The sequence below is a fragment of the Sceloporus occidentalis genome, unplaced genomic scaffold, assembly GCF_023333645.1.
Source record: "Sceloporus occidentalis isolate IW3139 unplaced genomic scaffold, rSceOcc1.0.p SCAF_20, whole genome shotgun sequence".
Lineage (NCBI taxonomy): Eukaryota > Metazoa > Chordata > Lepidosauria > Squamata > Phrynosomatidae > Sceloporus > Sceloporus occidentalis.
In genome coordinates, this window is record NW_028317000.1 from 12,470,524 (window position 1) to 12,489,155 (window position 18,632).

At 46.3% G+C, this 18,632-nt stretch overlaps 2 protein-coding genes across 4 annotated transcripts in view; one reads left to right on the top strand and one right to left on the bottom strand.

Annotated features, from left to right (window-relative positions):
• Positions 1 to 4,348, top strand: part of MACROD1 (mono-ADP ribosylhydrolase 1) — a 323,148-nt gene extending 318,800 nt beyond the window's left edge. Inside the window, exons 7-11 of one of the 2 annotated variants that reach the window (XM_089482984.1) lie at positions 1,102 to 1,132; positions 1,229 to 1,302; positions 2,594 to 2,675; positions 2,808 to 2,832; positions 4,171 to 4,348. In XM_089482984.1, the coding sequence (XP_089339110.1) occupies positions 1,102 to 1,132; positions 1,229 to 1,302; positions 2,594 to 2,675; positions 2,808 to 2,812 (192 nt within the window). In that variant the 3' untranslated portion in view covers positions 2,813 to 2,832; positions 4,171 to 4,348. The remainder of the gene's footprint in view (positions 1 to 1,101; positions 1,133 to 1,228; positions 1,303 to 2,593; positions 2,676 to 2,807; positions 2,833 to 4,170) is intronic. The other variant, XM_089482983.1, reaches the window with a different exon arrangement.
• An 870-nt stretch (positions 4,349 to 5,218) lies between these two features.
• Positions 5,219 to 18,363, bottom strand: OTUB1 (OTU deubiquitinase, ubiquitin aldehyde binding 1). Of its 2 annotated transcripts, XM_089483486.1 has the most exons (7): positions 18,245 to 18,363; positions 14,460 to 14,521; positions 10,981 to 11,079; positions 9,357 to 9,475; positions 9,092 to 9,176; positions 7,349 to 7,543; positions 5,219 to 5,644 (listed from the first exon to the last, which is right to left on the bottom strand). In XM_089483486.1, exons 1-7 carry the CDS (start codon positions 18,297 to 18,299, stop codon positions 5,447 to 5,449), a joined length of 813 nt encoding a protein of 270 aa, XP_089339612.1. In that variant the 5' UTR covers positions 18,300 to 18,363; the 3' UTR covers positions 5,219 to 5,446. The 2 variants fall into 2 exon arrangements, with proteins under 2 accessions (XP_089339612.1, XP_089339614.1); XM_089483488.1 differs by lacking the exon at positions 18,245 to 18,363 and having other exon boundaries at positions 14,416 to 14,497.
• Between the last annotated feature and the right edge of the window lie 269 nt (positions 18,364 to 18,632).

An 18,632-nucleotide genomic window follows, 5' to 3' on the forward strand; every position in this document is an offset into this window, starting at 1 on the left:
TGGTTGCATTTATAAAAGTATAAAATTGGTTCCATACTTTGCAAATTGTAGCACAGATACATGCCACTATCACAAAGACCTGTGGCTAAAGGAAAGAAATCCAGATAGCAGGACCGCAGGCTGCATTTCAAAAGAAGGAACTGGAAAAACCACCTCTGAGTATTCCTTGCCTAGGAAAACCCTACGAAATTCGTAAATTGACAGGCAACTTGAAGGCACACACACACACACACACGTAGTTTGTTTATGAACCACAGCTAACAGCTGCAACTCCTTTTTCCAGCACTGTCTTGGAAAAGGTGGCCCTGGCTAGAAAGATTTCCATCTTCCCCCTCCTTTTGTGAGATTACTGGTGACACCAAACTGGGCACTGGCAGAGGCAAAATCCTGGAGTGCCCCATTTTTGTGGTGTAGAAAGTGTTACAATTTGGCTAAGATGGGATTGAATTAGAAGGAAGGGATGCAAAGATGCTGCAGTATTTGTTGTTGCGTGCCTTCAAGTCATTTCTGACTTGTGGCAACTCTTGGGTGAGTTTTCTTGGCAAGGTTGTTCAGAGGGGTTATTCCTTTGCCTTCCTCTGTGGCTGAGAGACTGTGACTTGCTCAAAGTCACCCAGTGGGTTTCCATGGCCAAGTGGGGATTCGAACCCTGGTCTCCAGAGCCATAGTCCAGCACTCAAACCACTCTAGCATGTTGGCTCTTGAGTGGCAGTATACACCACACAACCATGCAAATATTGTCCTTTCTCTCTTTGCCCCAAATTCTAAAAGATGCAAGAGCATCTATCTTTCTCCTCCATCGCCTCCAGTCACTCTATGAGAGAGAACTGAGAGAAGGGCATTTTCTGGAGCACAGAAAATGAAGCAATATAAGGAAAGTGGATTGTGGCTCTAAGAGACGGACTCTTTTAACTCAATTCTGAGCAAACATAAAAAGTTCAAGCAGCTTTTAAGCCCTAAAGCCATTCTTAGTGTGCTCAGGCTTTCGTGAAAAAGGCTTGTTCTCCTCTGCCCTCACACTGATGCCCAGAGCATGTGCAGAGGGCAGGAGCACTGATGCCCATGCAGCTTTCCCATAACAGCCTTTTTCTATATCCCCAGGCCTTTCCATGCATTTCCACAGGAGTATTTGGTAAGTACAAACGGGGGAAATGGTTCAACCTTTTCCCGTGGGATGGGACAGTGTGACGCCTGTTCTTCAAGACCTTGCCCCTTTTGTTTTTCAAAGGGTACCCCAATGATGCTGCCGCGGAGGCTGTCCTCCAGACGCTGCGCAAGTGGCTAGAAGACAATAAAGACAAGGTGAGGAAAGGCTGGCACTTGGGACTGGGGATGGTGGGCTAACATGTCTTGGCTGCTAAGAGATACCTTCCCTTTCTCTCCCACCTGACCCTTTTTTTCCTTTTGCAAGCTGGAGAGTTAGGCATGGGGCAGTTCTATCATCACCACCACCATCATCATCATCATAATCATCATCATCATCTATGCTCAACTCCACTGGCATTGTCCTCTCTGCTAGGCGAACCCTTGAAAAGAGGCATCTGTAATGGACTGCAGACCAAGCAGAGAAGTGCAAGCGTTCGGTTAAACTATGGCAGTGGGCTCCAAACTGTGCCCTTTAAGAGATTTTGGACTTCAGCTCCCAGAAGCCTCAGCTATAATGGCTAATAGTCTGGGATTCTGGGAGCTGAAGTCCAAACTGAGCTACTAGGTGGTCTACACAGTCCTCTGACTGTTGTTGGAATGCCCTACTCAGCATATCAAATTCCGAGAGATGCAGGGAGTTGGAGTTCAGGGACATCTAGATGACCATAGCTTCATACCCATTTCAAGCAAAATAGTTTCAATAAGAATTCAAAGATATACCCATGTTAGTCTGTAGAGTCAGTATGTAGCTGTTGGCAGCATGAGTTTTCATGGACTTAAGTCTACTTTCGCAGTACTGAAGAAGTAGACTTAAGTCTATGAAAGCCCATGCTGCCAACTTTCCTTTCAGTTAGTCTTAAAAGGTGCCACACCATCATCATACTAGTTTAAATATGGGGGAATAGGCAGGTGTGAGCAAAGCGGTATTCAAAGGACTAAAAACAAGATACTACAAAGTCCTGATGATTTCTGGGCAACACCAGGATTAGGAAGAGAAAGTAGGAAAAAAGCTGGCAGGTAAACACAGATCAAGCCGGGATGCCATTTGAAGTGTGGCCTGGCCCAGCCACCAGAGAATGGCTTCTCCTAACCAAATGTCTTCTGGAGTATTGGACTACTGTTGCATGAACTAAAACTGGAGGTGCCTTTTGTACCTTGAATGGTTGTGTAGTAGGAATTTCAACAGGTGTTGCTTGTTGTACCAGCAGACAAGTGATACCTGAGGAAATTCCCTCTTCTACACAACCATTCAAGGTACAGCATCCATCTCCAGTTCTTACTTTGACAAACCAATACTAGAATACCTCTCCCATCACCACCATCATGATGATGAGAGTTGTAAATCCAACACATTTGGAAGGTGCCTGATTCAGAGAGGCTAGTCTTAAGGAAGAAGAAACTCAAAAAGGTCATCGTTGTTGCTACTACCTGTCTGTTCCTCCAACAGGTGGACCGAATCATCGTCTGTGTCTTCCTGGAGAAGGATGATGAGATCTACAAGGAGAAGCTGCCCCAGTTCTTCCCCATTGGTGAGTCACGCACATCCTCTCCCACTGGTTCAGCCTTCTCTGGACTTCCACATGCTCTTTGGAAAGTGTTGTCAAAGTGAGAGGGAAAACACAGTTGTGGAGATCCTCACCTCTTACTCCTCTTGTTTTCAGCTTGAGCCACACTTGCTCTGCAGGGGTAAGAGCTGCCCAGCATGTTTGCAGTGTAAAGCAGGGTGCCTGCATGCTCTGCATTTGCAACAGCCAGTGCTATTAACCTGTTACTCATTTGTTAAATCCTGTTTTACTCAGAGCCCAAATACACAATAGGTAAGGGATCCACAATAGGTTCTTTGGACGGTTTTCCTTTTTCATTTGGAAAAAGCTAGAGGGTTCCATTTTGGAACAGAGCAGTAGCTCAGGACAGGGAAAGAACTGCACCTTCTTCTTTATGTATTTTCCCAAAACGCTCTCTCAACAGTGGTATAATTCAAAGATATAGCCATGTTAGTCAGTAGAAACAGTAAGTAAAGGGATCTTGTAGCACCTTTGAGACTGTTAGTCTCAAAGGTGCTACAAGATCTCTCTTATGTAATCTCTCAACCCACATTTTTGAAGCTACTATTAGACTTCTTTTGGAGAGGGTGAAGAATAAGGCCAAAATATACATTAGTTTTTTGTGTTTTGGGGGGGCCATGTGGCCATGTCCTGGAAGAATGTATTCCTGACGTTTTGCCTGCAATCTGAAAATGCCAGCTACAGATGCAGGCAAAACATCAGGAGTAAATTCTTCCAGGACATGGCCTCATAGCCCCCCAAACCCACAAAAAACTATGGATGCCAGCTGTGAAAGCCTTTGACTTTCCAAAATACACATTATTGTATGTTTCACCAAAGGGAGGTTGTGCCAGCTGACAAAGGGAACTGGACCACACTATAGGACTCTTGCATTCTCTTCACAAACTCAGGAACCAACTGGATTTGAGAAAGAGGTTAAATGAAGAGGCAAGGATTTGCAGCCCTGGAAAGCGAGGTATGGATTCGCTTTAGTTTAGTTGTGGAGAGAATGTTTTTGTAGAAAAAGCAGAGGCAAAGCATGAGAAGGTGGCTATTATCTTACAAGCAAAAGGAATGGAGAGGGGAAGCTGAAGGAATTCCCTAAGGAAGATAGCTGCCAAGCTCTTAACAGGAACCAGGAATTACTGAATGCCACTGAGATGGCATGAGAAATATATTCCCAGTGTTGGCTGGTGAGAGGAAAGGAGAGCCGACTGCCATCCTCTGCACTAACAAAAGGCTTCCAAGTGGTTTGATGCTTGAGATAACCAGCTTCCTCTTTTCCGCTGCTGAGGAACGGAAGCATTCTTTTCTGCACCTTGGTCTTTTTCAGCCCTATTCCCACCCTCTGCACACACAAGGAAGAACCCACGCATCTTATATCCTTATATCCAGTATTAGTCTTGGTCAGAAGGCATCCTGAGAGTGCCAGGCAGCCTCTGCCCAAGGCTTCTGACATTTGCCTTTCTCTTCCCACCAGATGCTGATATGGGACCCCTGCCTTCACGTCTCTGAGCTTATTTCATGCCAGCTCTCCCACCCGCGCAAAACAAGGCGCTGGAGAAAACCTTGGACACACTGAGGCAGCAGAGTGAAAACTGGAAGAACAACAGATGCTACAACATCCAGAAACGGATGCATTCTGGAATAAAACATGCAAGCACAACTCTTGTTTGTGAGATCTGATTAAAGGTGGTGGGACATAGGAAAAAACACACACACGGCACCTGGAACATTGCAATTGGTGGTCACCCTTGGCATGGGTCCCTTTGCAGGAAATACTAGGAGAACACAGTATTTGGAGTGGGAGAACCTAAGGTGGGGGTAACCACATAGCATGACTAAGATACTTAGTTGTTATTACTAGCACCACAGCAAAGTCCAGAGAGACAAACTGACTGACAGTGAAGGCCATGCTGCGATGGTGCCGCAACAGCGAGGTACGGAAGGATTCCTCCGGTCCTCACTGTTGTGGTGCCCCTTCAGCGCAGTCCTCCAGAACTGCAACACAAACCTCTGGACCACTATCAGTCAGTCTGTCCCTCCAAATCACAGAGCATGGTTACATGCCAAAGAAACCCAAATGCTGGCCAGAAAGGTGCCTGACAATTCAGTCTAACTCTGAAAAACTGTTGCAGAGTGCAAGTATTTTTATTTTTTAAAAAATGCAAAGATTTAGATGGCGGGAAGAAGGGAAGAGGACCAACTTTACAGTGAAACAGATGGAAGACTGACCTTCAGCAAAGGATTAGAGAACTGATCCTGGATGGCTGGAACCTTCCTGGATAGACAGATGCTGCCTGAGTATTTCCAAAAGCATTTTCTTTATGCCTGAGGGCGACCAATCTTGCGCCTTTGGGGCTGAAACGGGCTGCTTGCCAATGGTACGCTAATACTGTGCAATGAATGCATTGCTTGTGCAGGTGGAGGTTTTATACCAAGGGAGCGCATGCCTCACTTCCCAGGAGAGAGGGAAAGGGTAAGTCTGTCCTACAATAAGCAGCAAAGACAGGCTACAAGTAACGCGGTTGGTTTCACCGGCATCCCCTTTAATAAAACACGGAAGTGTGTAAGTGTAACAACAAAAGGAGAAAAAAATATAATAACAAACCAAGTGAGTGAGATGTCAGCAAGAGCGATCACCATTTACAACCACGGACGACGCTGCCCGGCAGGTGGACGGGGAAATGTGGGCGACGAGACAGAACGCGCGCGAGAAGCGGGGGCATGGCTCCCTAGCCAGGCTGTCCCAACCCCTATTTATACAGGATGTCGTAGTGTCCCGGTCTGTACAGTAGATACACTTTAGGCTCTGAGCCCTCAGGGAAGATGTGGGGATTGGTGGTGCCGCCCTCGCCCCGGTCCATGTACTCTACCAGGATGGAGACGTTGAGGGCCTGGGCCAGCGCAATGATATGGATGTGGTCGCTCTCCTTGCACATGGGCTCCACCTCCTGGAAAAAGAGGAGAGAGGCAAAGACAGGGTTACCTTTCCCAGCAGAAGCCACCACAGGGACAAGACACAGGGCCCTCACAGAAGCCTGTCCCTGCACTAGGCAGCTAACTGTTTTTAAATAAGGAAGAATTAAAATGGAACTTCTCAGGTTGTTATCTATGACCTCCAGGTAGCTGGCTCTGTACCTGTCACAGTGATCTGACAAATGCAAAGATCTGCACAGATCTATCATATCTACCCATGAGGACACTGGGGTCTTTTCCTTGACAAAGGCAGAAATAAAGCTGTGCTTAAATACCTACTGACAATCCGGAAACTTAGAGCTGGAAGGGACCACCAATTCCAATCCTCTGCCAATCTATTGTTATAGCTATACAATTTTTATTAAGAGGATTGTGAAGGAGAGTTTATTTGTAGAAGGCAGCACCATCTATACTCAGCACAGTTGCATCTCAACACCAGTTATTTTTTGGTGTGACATGAGGAGGGGTCCTGAAAATGTAGCCTGTAGGTGTACATTGCCACACTTTTCCAAAGGAACGTGAGAAGCTGCCTTATACAGAGAAAAAACCCTTCAGTCCTCTAGCTCACGACTGTCTGCAGGTTCAGACAGACTTTTCCCCCCACAGAAGATACCAAAGTAGTATTCCCTACCCAAAGAGAAGAGCACCTGGGTCTAGATGGCCAGTTATGGGGCCAAACTTGTACAATTGCTGCTGAAGAGAAAAGTTTTGGGCAGGACTTCCAGTTGCAGAACAGAAGTGAACCGTCTATTCATCCATATGACCAAACATTTCCCACGACTCATAAAGGAGAAAAGGCAAAAGCTTCAGCACCAGTAAGTCTTGCCTAGCGTTCTTTTAAGGGTCACTGCCTGCATTTTCCTACCCTTCTCTATGTCACTTCTCTATCTTAAAAAAAGGAAAGCTGAAATGTTTTTATAAAAATCATATATATTGCATATAGTGTTTTCTATGATTTAAACTCCACTTCCTTGTGGCATCTATGTCTGCATAATTCTATATGGAATTATAACTCCAAACTTTTTTAAAGCTGCTAAAAGCCTAAGTTGTTTTTGCCCCTTGGCTGCAGCTTATCCAGCACACATGATTCAAGTGTCTATAATATTCCTTTCCCAGTTATATCTTTCTCCACTTTTTCCTTTTGTAAATGTATTCCCAATGCTCTATGTCCGTGTCTCTATGTCTCACGTTTTTCTTTATTTGAATTCTAATTAGTCTTTCTGAATCTCTCTCTTTCCCTCTTTCCCTTATAACAGTTGAATAACAATTGTGTAACAGTCGAATCATATGAGGATACTGGGGGCCTTCCCTTGACAATTATAATTTCATATAGATACTGTAAGTATGCAAGACTTGTAGTTGCAACTGGAAGTGGAGTTTAAATCATAGGAAATACAGAAACACACATTTGGAAGCGACCACAAGGGCGATCCAATCCAATTCCTTGCCATGTAGGAATACAATTAAAGCACCCCAAACAAATAGCTATCCAAAAACCTCTGAAGGAGGAGACTCCACAACACTCCCAGGCAACATATTACAATCTTGAACAGTTTGTCCTAATCAAAAAGACCACTACAAACAAACATTGGGACTATGAGCATCTGTCAGCCGCTCTCTCTATGCACAACCTTTCCTAGTCACAGATTTCCCTCCCTACATAAAGGCATGCTCCTTACCTGCTGGCAAAATTCCTTTATGCTGCGTCCTCCTTCTATGAACTGCTCAAAAAACTTGTTCTCGCGCTGCAGGTAGCCAGAGGTGAGCAGCCGCAGGTAGACAACCAGATAATCCGAGGTGCTCTGGTCATTGAAGGAAGCCAGCAGCTCCGAAACTGTGATCTGCTTCTCCACTTGTTCTATCAGATCCATGAACTAAATGGATTAAAAGAAATAGGGATTAACTCAAAGGGGGAGCCTGTAGTCAGCTGTATGAATAACCTACTATGAGCTATGATCCATGTGATCTATGGCAAGCAAATTTCCTCCAAATGTACTTATGTTGCACCAATATTAAATAGCAGGTAAACTCATGGAAGTTAAATGGTGGCTATTGGTCAGGAACAGTGCATGGAGCCTCCCGATTCATGGGAAGTCGAGAGCCAATGCAGCGCGGTAGTGGTTTGAATGTTGGACTATGACTCTGGAGACCAGGGTTCAATTTCCCACTTGGCCATGAAACCCACTGGGTCATCTTAGGCAAGTCACAGGCTCTCAGCCTCAGGGGAAGCCAATGGCAAACCTCCTCTGACCAAATCTTGCTAAGAAAACCCAATGATAGGTTGCCATAAATCCGAAATGGCTTGAAGGCACATAAAAACAACTACCTCTGAATGCAGGGCGTTTGACAGAATCAGGAGAGGGCTGCTGTCTTCTCACCAGTATATCCAGAATCTTAATGTTTCTGACATACAGCGATGGCAGCATTTCTTCAGAGGGGCTTTGTCCTTGCCATCCTTTGAGGCTGAGAGAACATGACATGTTCAACGTCTCCAGAGCTGTAGTCCAACACTCAAACCACTATTTCACCCTTGCTCACTATCCTGAATCTGCTGCCAATTTCACCAGGTAACTCAGAGTTCCTAAAAAGGGATCAGGGTTTCTTCCTGCATCTCCTCCAGACTATTCATTGGTAAATAAATAAACATATGGTGTGATACCCCAAACACAATTTCATGGCTGGAAGAATTCACTGGATCCCACTTTGCCATTTAGGAGGTCGTCTTTGCTACTGCTCCCTTACATTCGTTTGCTAAGAGCCAGGGGCATATAAGTTATAGTCCTCCCGTTGTTGTCAGAGTGCAACACCTCTCACCTTACACAGCAAAGCTGATGTGCAGCACACACATAATGTTTCCCAATCTCTTAACCATAGTTAAGAAATTGGAGCACCTTACACATACACTGTTCTCCCTTTCTTTTTCAGTGCAATGTATACTATGGTATAGTAAATGCAACATTCAAAAGTGCTAGGTATGTGTGCTTGCTTGAAAGGGATTGCACACTGCAGAGAGCACATGTATACTGAACAACAGCAAAGATGAAATCTAGGCATACAGCAACTGATATGGGAAAGTGATTTGTTTCCAAAACTGCATCCCTTACAAAGGGAATAGTTCAAAAATCCTCTGCATCATATCAGCATGCAATCTTTGGTTCCTCATGAGTATTCATTAGTTGCTAAGGTAAAGTATTGATATATTGCCCTTTATAAAGCAAGAAGATTCCAGGCAATGATACCTAAACCAAACGTACTAAGTTTTAAATTGCCTTTATTCCTTAACCCTCTTAACTCAACCTTCCCCAAACTGGAGCATGTCAAATATGTTTTAGACTACAGATCCCATTATGCCCAGCTTCTGGGAGAGTGCTGGACTGGAGAAGGCTGTCCTTAGATGCCATCCAAATGGGAGCAGGGCTTACCGTGTTGTGGAAGTCCTCAATGGTGAATTCCGTGAAGCCTTGTGAAACCAACACTTCCTTGCTTTTGGCAGCCACCTCTTTGAAGCTGTGAGCAATAAAAGAAAGCAAACACAAACCCACACCAGGCATTATTCTGCTTCAAACACAAAGGGCCCAAACTTCAGTAAAAGTCTGAAAGACTGCCACCTGTGTTTTGAATACAACACCCTACACCCCCAAACTATTGGGCAAGTGGGATCACTCTGTGTTCCCTGCTCTGTCGTACCGCTGCAGCTCCTTCCCATCCTCCAGTAGAGCCTCAAGGTGGGAAAAGCCAAAGGCCCGATAGAAACAGTTGCCATCTGGCCTTGTCTTCCGCATGTACGAATACTTCTTTAGAAGATCCTACGCAAAGGGAAAATAAGCAGAACAGAGGAACTGTGTGAGCACCCAGCCAGTTTGGCAGCTTATCACTAAAAATGGAAAACTATGCCTTCCTATGCTGTCATGGCAAGTACTGCCCAACAGACCCAAGTACATTTCATATCATGCAATCCATCTATGAACTTCCTTCTGGAAGATCTAGAAAAATTCAGACACACATCCTAAAGATGATGGTTGCTGGACAATCAGCAGCAATGGTATAAGAAACTTGAAGAAGTGTTTTTGGTTCATCCATCCCATCTTCAAGACAGCAGAAGAACAATGCTGGGTTAGACCAAAGTTCATCCAGTCCAAATTGTGCTTCCGACAGTGGTAAACTAGACACTTCCAAGAAACCAAAAAGCAGAAGATGAAGACATTGAATTGGCTTAAGACAGAGCTGGGGAGAGTCAGTGTCTTCATTTTCTGCTTTTGGTTACACAAGTTACCCACCCCAGGATAACTGGAACCTCTAGATTCAGGGACTTTGGTGCAACTTGTGGTTCTCCTGATGTTAGTACTGGTCCTCCTCCTATCAGCGCTAACCAGCATAACCAATGGTGAAACATAATGGGAGTTGTGCCAGGCCACACAACTGCCAACCTTGCATTTCAAGTTCTTGGTGATGGGTCTATGTTAAGACCTGATCCATGATGCTCTACAATCCTTTTGTAGAAAAACAAAAAAACCACAGAAGCCCAGGGCTACGACAACATCATAAAGCAACAAATTCTGTGAATCCATTATGCTTTGTGCAAGGAAAAACAATTGTTCTTTTGTCTGGCCCTAAATCACTGCCCTGACTGTGTCACTGGGCAAATCTGAATCATAGTACTATGGGAGAGGAAGAAAAGCCTCTCTCTCCACATTCACCACACCATACATCATTTATAAACCTTTTCTCAGCCCCCAGCCTTCCCCCAGGCACCTTCACCCACCTGAAACTTTTCAGGTTGCTAACAAGCATGACGTCTTTTACCACAGAGACAGGGAAAGTGCGGCCCAAGGGCCACATGTAGCCTCCAGGGACATTTTTAAGGGACTCCCACTTTTTCTATGCACTAGGAGTGCAGGTCACAATCTTGCTTTTTGAAACCCACCCTCCTGGTTTCTTGGGCTCTAGTAACTGCCTTTTTCCAATGAGGAAGTGAACCAGAAGCTTGGAGGATGTTTTGAACAGTTTATTGCAATGTTGTAAATTCAGAGGTGGAAAGGAGTATCTCCTGAGACCTTACAGGGGGACTATGTTGCTTCCCAATCTCTGGGAAGCAACATAGCCTTTCCTCACTGGAAAGGTACCCTAATTCAGCGTTCCTCAAACCAGTGTCCTTCAGGTGCCTTGTAATATGAATCCCATCATCTCCATCCAACAGAGTCACGGTGATTGGGAATGATAGCAGTTGCAGTCCAGCACATCATGGGAAGCCAGGTTCGGGGAAATCCCTTCATTGTTTCAGTTGTTCATTGCAACTACTCATAAAGTTTACCTTGATCTTCTGCTGATAGACATGGTCATCGTCAGCGTATTCTTTGTACAGGACCGACAATTCCATCCTCTCAGAGACTAATGGATTCTGGACAGCAATCTGCAAAGAAATGTGCCAGGAGGTGAGATTCGGAGAAGAGGAAAGGAGCATCCGCCTCACTCTCCCTGCCCAGCATTGGGAGAGCAGTGTTGAATTTCTCTCTTCCTCTGTGACTCTCAGCAATGATCTATTTGCATGCAGTTATTATGGCTTTCATCCAAGTCAGAGCAGAGGATGAGATGAGACGATATTTTATAATGAGACATTATAAAACTAGTAATTTCAAGAAATGATTGACATCTTAGAGCTAGTGCACTTAAAATATGCTTATCGAGTGAGAAGTACAACATCAAATGATGAACTGAATTCACAGTGCACAGAAACCTCCAAGAAATCCTATTATTAACAGCCCTGCTGAGGTCTTGCAACTAAGACCTGTGGCTTCCTTGATTGTAGTTTTCCTCATTCCTATATTTATGCATTTCATTTGTTTTGTCTAGATGTAGTACCTTACATATACTGTATCTCAGTAGAAACACATTTTTGTTAGTTTTGGCCCAGCTCTCCAATCTAGCAAGGCCATTTTGATTCCGGTTTCTGTCCTCTAAGCTATTAGCTACTCTCCTTAATTTGGTGCCCTCTGCAAATCTGGGAGAGACCTCAAGGGCCATGTAGTCCAACCTCCTGCCATGCAGGAATACACAATCAAAGCACTCCTGACAGACAACCATCCAGCCTCTGTTTAAAAACCCACAAAGAAGGAAGCACCACCACTTTTCAAAGCAACATATTCCATCATTGAACAGCTTTTACCCTCAGGAAGTTCTTCCTAATATTTACGTGGAATCTCTTAAGGTTTAATCCAGTATGCTATGTCCTAATCTCTAGAGCAGCAGAAAACAAGCTTGCTCCTCCTTCCATATGACGTCCTTTCAGATAAGTAAGCATGGCTATCCTATCACCCCTTAACATTCTCTCTCCAGACTAAACATATCCAGCTCCCTAAGCTGGTCCTCATATGGCATGTTTTCCAGACCTTTTAATATTTTGCATGCCCTCCTCTGGACACACTCCAGCTTCTCAATGTCCTTTTTGAATTGTGGCACCCAGAACTGGACACAGTTTTCCAGGTGAGACCTGACCAAAGCAGAATAGAGTGGCACTATTACTTCCCTTGATCTAGACACTATATTCCTACTGATGCAGCCTAGAAGTGCATTGGCGTTCTTGGCTGCCACATCACATTGCTGATTCATGTTCAGCCTGTGGTCCACTAAGATTCCTAGATCCCTTTCGCATGTATTGCCATCAAGTCAGGTACCATCCATCCTGTATCTGTGCATTTCATTTTTACTGCCCAAGTTTAGCATCCTACATTTCTCCCTGTTAAATTCATTTTGTTAGTTCTAAGGGTCAATTTGAATTCTGATCCTGTCTTCTGGGGTATCAGTACAATACTTAGTGTCCTAAGTTAGTATCATCTGAAAAATTGATAAGCATGCCCTCTATTCCTTCATCCAAGTCACTGATAAAGATGTTGAATAGCACTGGGCCAAGCACAGAACCCTGTGGCACCCCATTGGTCACCTTTCTTCAGGATAAGGTCACTGGTCCAAAATATACTGCAGAAATCTGAGATCATTTTAACTGACCTAGTACAGTGCTAGGGAATCCTGGGAATTGTAGTTTACTCTGGCACCAGAGCTCTCTTAGCAGAGAAGGCTAAATGTCTCAGAAAACTACAGTTCCCAGAATTCCCTAGCATTGAGCCAGGGAATCATAGAGTTGGAGGAGACCGCAAGGGCCATCCAGTCCAACCCCATTCTGCCATGCAGGAACTCTCAATCAAATTATCCCCAACAGATGGCCATCCAGCCTCTGCTTAAAGACCTCCAAGGAAGGAAACTCTACTGCACTCCAAGGGAGTTTGTTCCACTGTCGAACAGCCCTTACTCTCAGGAAGTTCCTCCTAATGTTGAGCTGGAATCTCTTTTCTTGTAGCTTGCATCCACTGCTCTGGGTCCTAGTCTCTGGAGCAGCAGAAAACAATCTTGTTCCCTCTTCAATATGACATCCCTTCAAGTATTTAAACAGGACTATCATATCACTCCCTTATAATCTGTCCCAAGGGAGAGGAACCATTGGTCTGCCAGGTGTGGCTGAATTTCTATACCCATCAGCCCTCTCATTGACTGCTGGGTGAGAATGATGGGAATTAGAGTCGACAAGTCTATCTAAGGAGCCATACAACACCCTGCACTGTAGTCTATGGGACCCCAAGTGTGGGTCTAGGTTGCATTTGGCCACCTATAGTCTCTACCAAAGAACCACTAGTCTGCCAGGTATTGTTGAACTGCTATGTCCATCATCCCCCACTAACTGTATTGGGTGAGAATGATGAGAAATAGAGTCCAACAAGTCCAACTAGAGAGTCATGCACCCACCTCTGCTGCAGTCTATGGGACGCCAAAGGGGAAGAACCATTGGTCTGGCAGATGCTGCTGAACTGCTACTTCTATCATCCCTCCCCACTGGAGTGGCTGATGGGAGATACAGTCCCAGTTAGATCTGGCGGCTCACATAGCACTGCGATGAAACTTTTGCATGGGGGGTCCAGTAGGATGTGTGCTCCCCAAAGTCTCCTGGGGGACTCACACAGCCGACATTTTGTCGTTGTGTGCCTTCAAGGCGTTTCAGACTTGCAGTGTCCCTAAGAAGTTAAAGTGGACTCAAACGGGATGATTTTGCAGTGTGTTTTGGACCATTGTTGGGTACCCTTGGGTTCGGTCAGTCAACCAATTACAGATTTCACTAGCTTTTTTGCAAGGACCTCATGGGACTCAATGTCAAAAGACTTTCTAAAATGAAGATATGCTACATCCACAGCATTCCCTTCATCTACCAAGTTTGCGACTCTGGCAGAAAAAGAGGTAAGATGAGTCTGTCCCCATCTTCAAGATACTCTCTGAGATGAGAGGTATGGATGAAACAGTTTGTAAACACAAGTTAAATCCTTCTTTTAAGATCAGCCCTTTATGTTTAATGGAGTTATTCATCCTGCTTGGACTGCAGAAAGGAATAATATCAGGTCTGTCCCCACAATCAGACCTGGAGGAATCCCCTCATATGCAATGCTGCTCCAAAGGAGTCAAGCCCATGCATTCAGCCACCAGTCATGCGACAAAAATCCAAGGTTTCTCAACCCCTTATTTCAGGATAATTTAACTATCACCATAAAGTGATAGTTCCCCTACCCAAATATTCTAGGGCAGGACAACAGAGAGAACACAGTGAAACCTGGGACATTTGAACGCTACAGCTGCATCTTTAGGCGGGACAGTAAACAGATTGGAATAATATAGTACAATTCGGGTGTCTTCTTGCATTATCACGCACCAGATCACAAGGCCGGGACAAGGCATCTCTTTCTGAGTGCTCACCTCTTGCTGAATTCTATCCTGCTGAGCCATTATGGCTTCATCATAGGCCAAGCAATTCACTCCTGCAAGAGAAAAGAACAACACCATTGAGAAAGGTCCCTTCACTCTGGCTTGCTCTCTCATTGAAGGAAGGGTTTTCCGTTCTAGATAAAAGGAAATGCTCAAGGGAAAAGAAAGATTCTTAATCTACAGAACCTAAAACAACCACGAGGTCAAAGGATCAGAAACAAGGCAGAAAGGTAATGGGAAGAGAGGCCAAAACCCTTTGGGAGCCTTCAGAACTGATGTTTGAAATCTGTAGGGCATTCATAATTTATGTAATAACCTTTATTTGTATCTCTATCTGATGAGAAGGTGGGCTATCTCAAGGTGGGATATTGCCTTGCTCACTCCCTTAAATATTCTCTGGGGGTATGTCAGGCTGAGAAAGTGAGGTACTAGACCCAAGTTCACCCCATGAGCTCCATGGATCGGTGCAGATTCGAACCAGGATCTCACTAGTGCAATGCTCTAATGCACAGGTGAGTAACTGTGACTCCTCCCAGAGGTTTTGGACTATAAATCCCATAGCCCACCACCCAGTGGTGGTGGGCTATGGGATTTATAGTCCAAAACCTCTGGGAGGAGTCACGGTTACTCAGTGTGCTAGCTAGGGATGATGGGGGTGGTACGCAAGAAACATCTCGGAGTCGTCCACTTATGCTCCATTGCACAGCTCTTTCCCCATCAGACACAGCGCTTTCCAACCATGAAGATCCACGCTTTAACCGGCGATATTTCAGAACCGCAGAAGAAAGCAATCGATACAAACGCATTAAAATCAGAACACAGTCCATCCATAACTCTCGCTTTCGGCCACATGCATAATAAACCAACCCTTTTTTCAGGGACATGCCAGGAGTCGCACCTCTGCCGCAGCTCCTGGGCCTGCAGCCTCCAGGGAGACACTGAGCCCCCAGCGCAGAACAAGCGGCCCAGCCCTGCCTTATTAGCATGACAAGCTGCGCCGGGTACAATGCTTTTGCAAGAAGGGACACCGCTGACGCGGCCGATGCCCCTTTGCGATGGCCAGGCACCAGGGGGATATCCATTTGCAACACCCAGATCCTGCTGCTGCAGAGGCTGAAGACGCCCCCCTCTCCCGCCACAAAAAGCAGCCTGCGTGGAAGTGTCTCTGCTTTTGCAGCCTGGCCAGGTCCTCACAGGCTTCCTCCGGCATCCTCTGCTGGCGGCCGCTGCCAACGCTGCAGAAAATTGAAACACCCAAACTGGGGCTGTTCCATATCATACATCATCGCAAGCAGAGAGGTGCCCTGACTGCCAGCCTTCTGGGATGCTACCGCAATGAGACACACACACACACACACAGAGACAACTGCGGCTGCTTCTTCTGCAGTCAGGGTTGCAGGCTGCAACTCTCCTGCTTTGGCACTTCTGGGCAAAGGAAAGGTGGCAATGCTGGACGCACTCCACCAGGATTTCCCCCTCAGAACTAGACCAGCCAACAACAAGGTTCTTGGCTGAAAGATGCTTTCTAAGTGTCATCAAAGGACAGGAGCGACGTGCAAAACCCAATTAAGAAACAAGGGAGAAACAATGTCTCCTGCGGCACAAACTAGGTCAGAGAGTTGGCATCGCAACTTCCAAAGGGTGAGCCAAGATAACAATAGGGGGAAATAACCAACTCCAGTGGTGCCTCCACATTACCAGGGGTCAGGGGTCAAAGACCCCCATGGTCAACATTTGCCAGACATTGACCATAGAGCCATGCTGGAGGACCCACAAATGCCTAGAGAAGGCTTTCCTCTAGGAACCTCTACGTTCTCCAGCACAACTCTATGGCCAACGTCTGGCATTAGCGCAATTGCACCATTATCACAGGTTATTCCCGGGATAACAGCACTTTGAACACGCCGCCTTGTGAGAATCCATTGGCGCAACTGTGGGATTTCCACGGGTTAATCGCCATTTATACTGCCAATTGTCAATAGGATTACTGTACATACATCCACTAAGGTCCAAAACACGCTCCAGATACAATGCAGTTTGAGACCGCTTTGAATGCCTCGGCTCAATGCTAGAGAGTTCTGGAAACGGTAGTTTTGTGGGACATTTAGCTTTCTTGGTCAGAGAGCTCTGGTGCCACAATAAACTACAGCTCCCAGAATTCCCTAGCACTGGTCCAGGGGAGTTAGAGTGGCCTCAAACTGGATTGTTTCTGCAGTGTGTTTGGGGCCACGGAGGGGGACCAAGTTAAGGCCTGTACAAGCCAGACAGAAAAGATGGTTTGAGCGTTGGACTCTGACTCTGGAGACCAGCGTTCAATGCCCTGCTTGGCCTTGGAAACCCATTGGGCGACTTTGGGCAAGAAGTCACACTCTCTCAGCCTCAGGGGAAGGCAACGGCAAACCTCCTCTGAACAAATCTTGCCAAGAAAACCCCATCATAGGTTCACCGCCTTGAGGGTAGCTATAAGTCGGAAATGACTTGAACGCACACAACAACAACAACGGGTCAACATAAGTCACGAATGCCCTGGAGGCCCACAGCCACAGAAAACAGGCTCCCATGGAACGGGGCTGGCCTCTGAGGACTGTGGGTTTTATTACTACACTTGTCCCTCCGTATTCACTGGGGTTAGGCCCACAAGGCCCCCGTGAATATGGGAAGCCCACAAATAACACAATCGCCTCTCTAGGAATCTCTAGGTCCTCCAGGGAAACTCTGTGGTCAACGTCCGACAGACACTGGCCATAGAACTGCCCTGGAGGAGCTACAAAGGCCTAGCGGAGTATCCTCTCCAGGAATCTCTAGGACTTTCAGGGCACGTTTTAGTTCAAGTTGACCACAGAGTTGCCCTGGAGGACCTAGAGATTCCTAGAGAGAAGGTATTAATCAATCTGTGAATAATCAAACCCACAAATATGGAGGGATGAGTGTATGACCTAAGAAACCTATTGCTGTTGTTGTTGTTGCTGGAGAAACGCTTGCATCTTCCTTCAGATGCGGGGCTTTGGTGGGGAGCCAAAGTGGTGTCATAGTTTGGGTGATTTGACTATGGCTCTGGAGCCCAGGGTTCGAATCCCAGCTCAGCCATGAAGCCCAATGGGTGACTCTGGGCAAGTCACACTCTCTCAGCCTCAGAGGATGGCAATGGCAACCCCCTCTGAACAAACCTTGCCAAAAGAACAACAAACAGCAAGCCCTCCAAGGCCCATCCGCACCGCAGGAATAAACCAGTTTGATGCTGCTTTAAATTAAGGTTCAGTGCTAGGGACTGAGCCTGGGAATTGTAGTTTGCTGTGGCCCCAGAGCTCTCTCTCACAAAACTACAGCTCCCAGGGTTCCCTAGCACTGAGCCATGAGCTAAAGCGGCATCAGCTGCAGGTGTTTCTTATGACTGAAGGGAGCCTTCCATCTCAACGTCATTATTCTGAGGGAAGCATTCTCTTTTCCTCAGGGGTTAATTATTATTATTGTATGATTGAGGGAAGCAAAGGGGGTTTCCATGGAAACGGGAGGGAGGCCTGGGCCCTCCCCCTCCTCCGTTGCCATGGAGACCGAGGGGCGGGGCCTAGGGCGACTCGGAGGCGCCGTCGCCATGGCAACCGCGAGGCCTACCGCAGGCGAGGGGCGCAGGGCAGGGGCCCAAAGGGGAAGGAAAGAAGCAAGGAAGGAGAAGGCCTCCCCCGCGAAGGCCGGGGCTCTCCCTCCTGGGAAGGGGCCGCCGAAGAGGCACCAGGCCGGCCTCCCTCCGCCTCCGGGGCCCAGCGCTCCCCGATTACCGTCCGTGTCTCCGCCGAGGGGCTCCGGCTGCTGTTGAGGCTCCTCCGCCGCCATCTTCCAGCTTGCAACACTGAGGGAAGGAAACGCTTCCGGGTTACGTCGGGGGAGAACCGGAAGTACTCCTTCTCGCCCGCGGGTCCTCGTTTTGAACTTAAGCGTGACGTCACCGAAAGGCGCTGCGTGACGCGCCACGGGAACGGGGCTGTGACGTCACTTCCGCTTCCTCCTGCTCTTCATCACATCCAAGCAGCCCCCCTTATTTTATTATGAATTTATCATTTTATTTTTATTTATTATGTATTTATTTATTCTATTATTATTTATAATAATAATAATAATAATAATAATAATAATAATAATAATATTTATTTGTATACCGCCCTATGG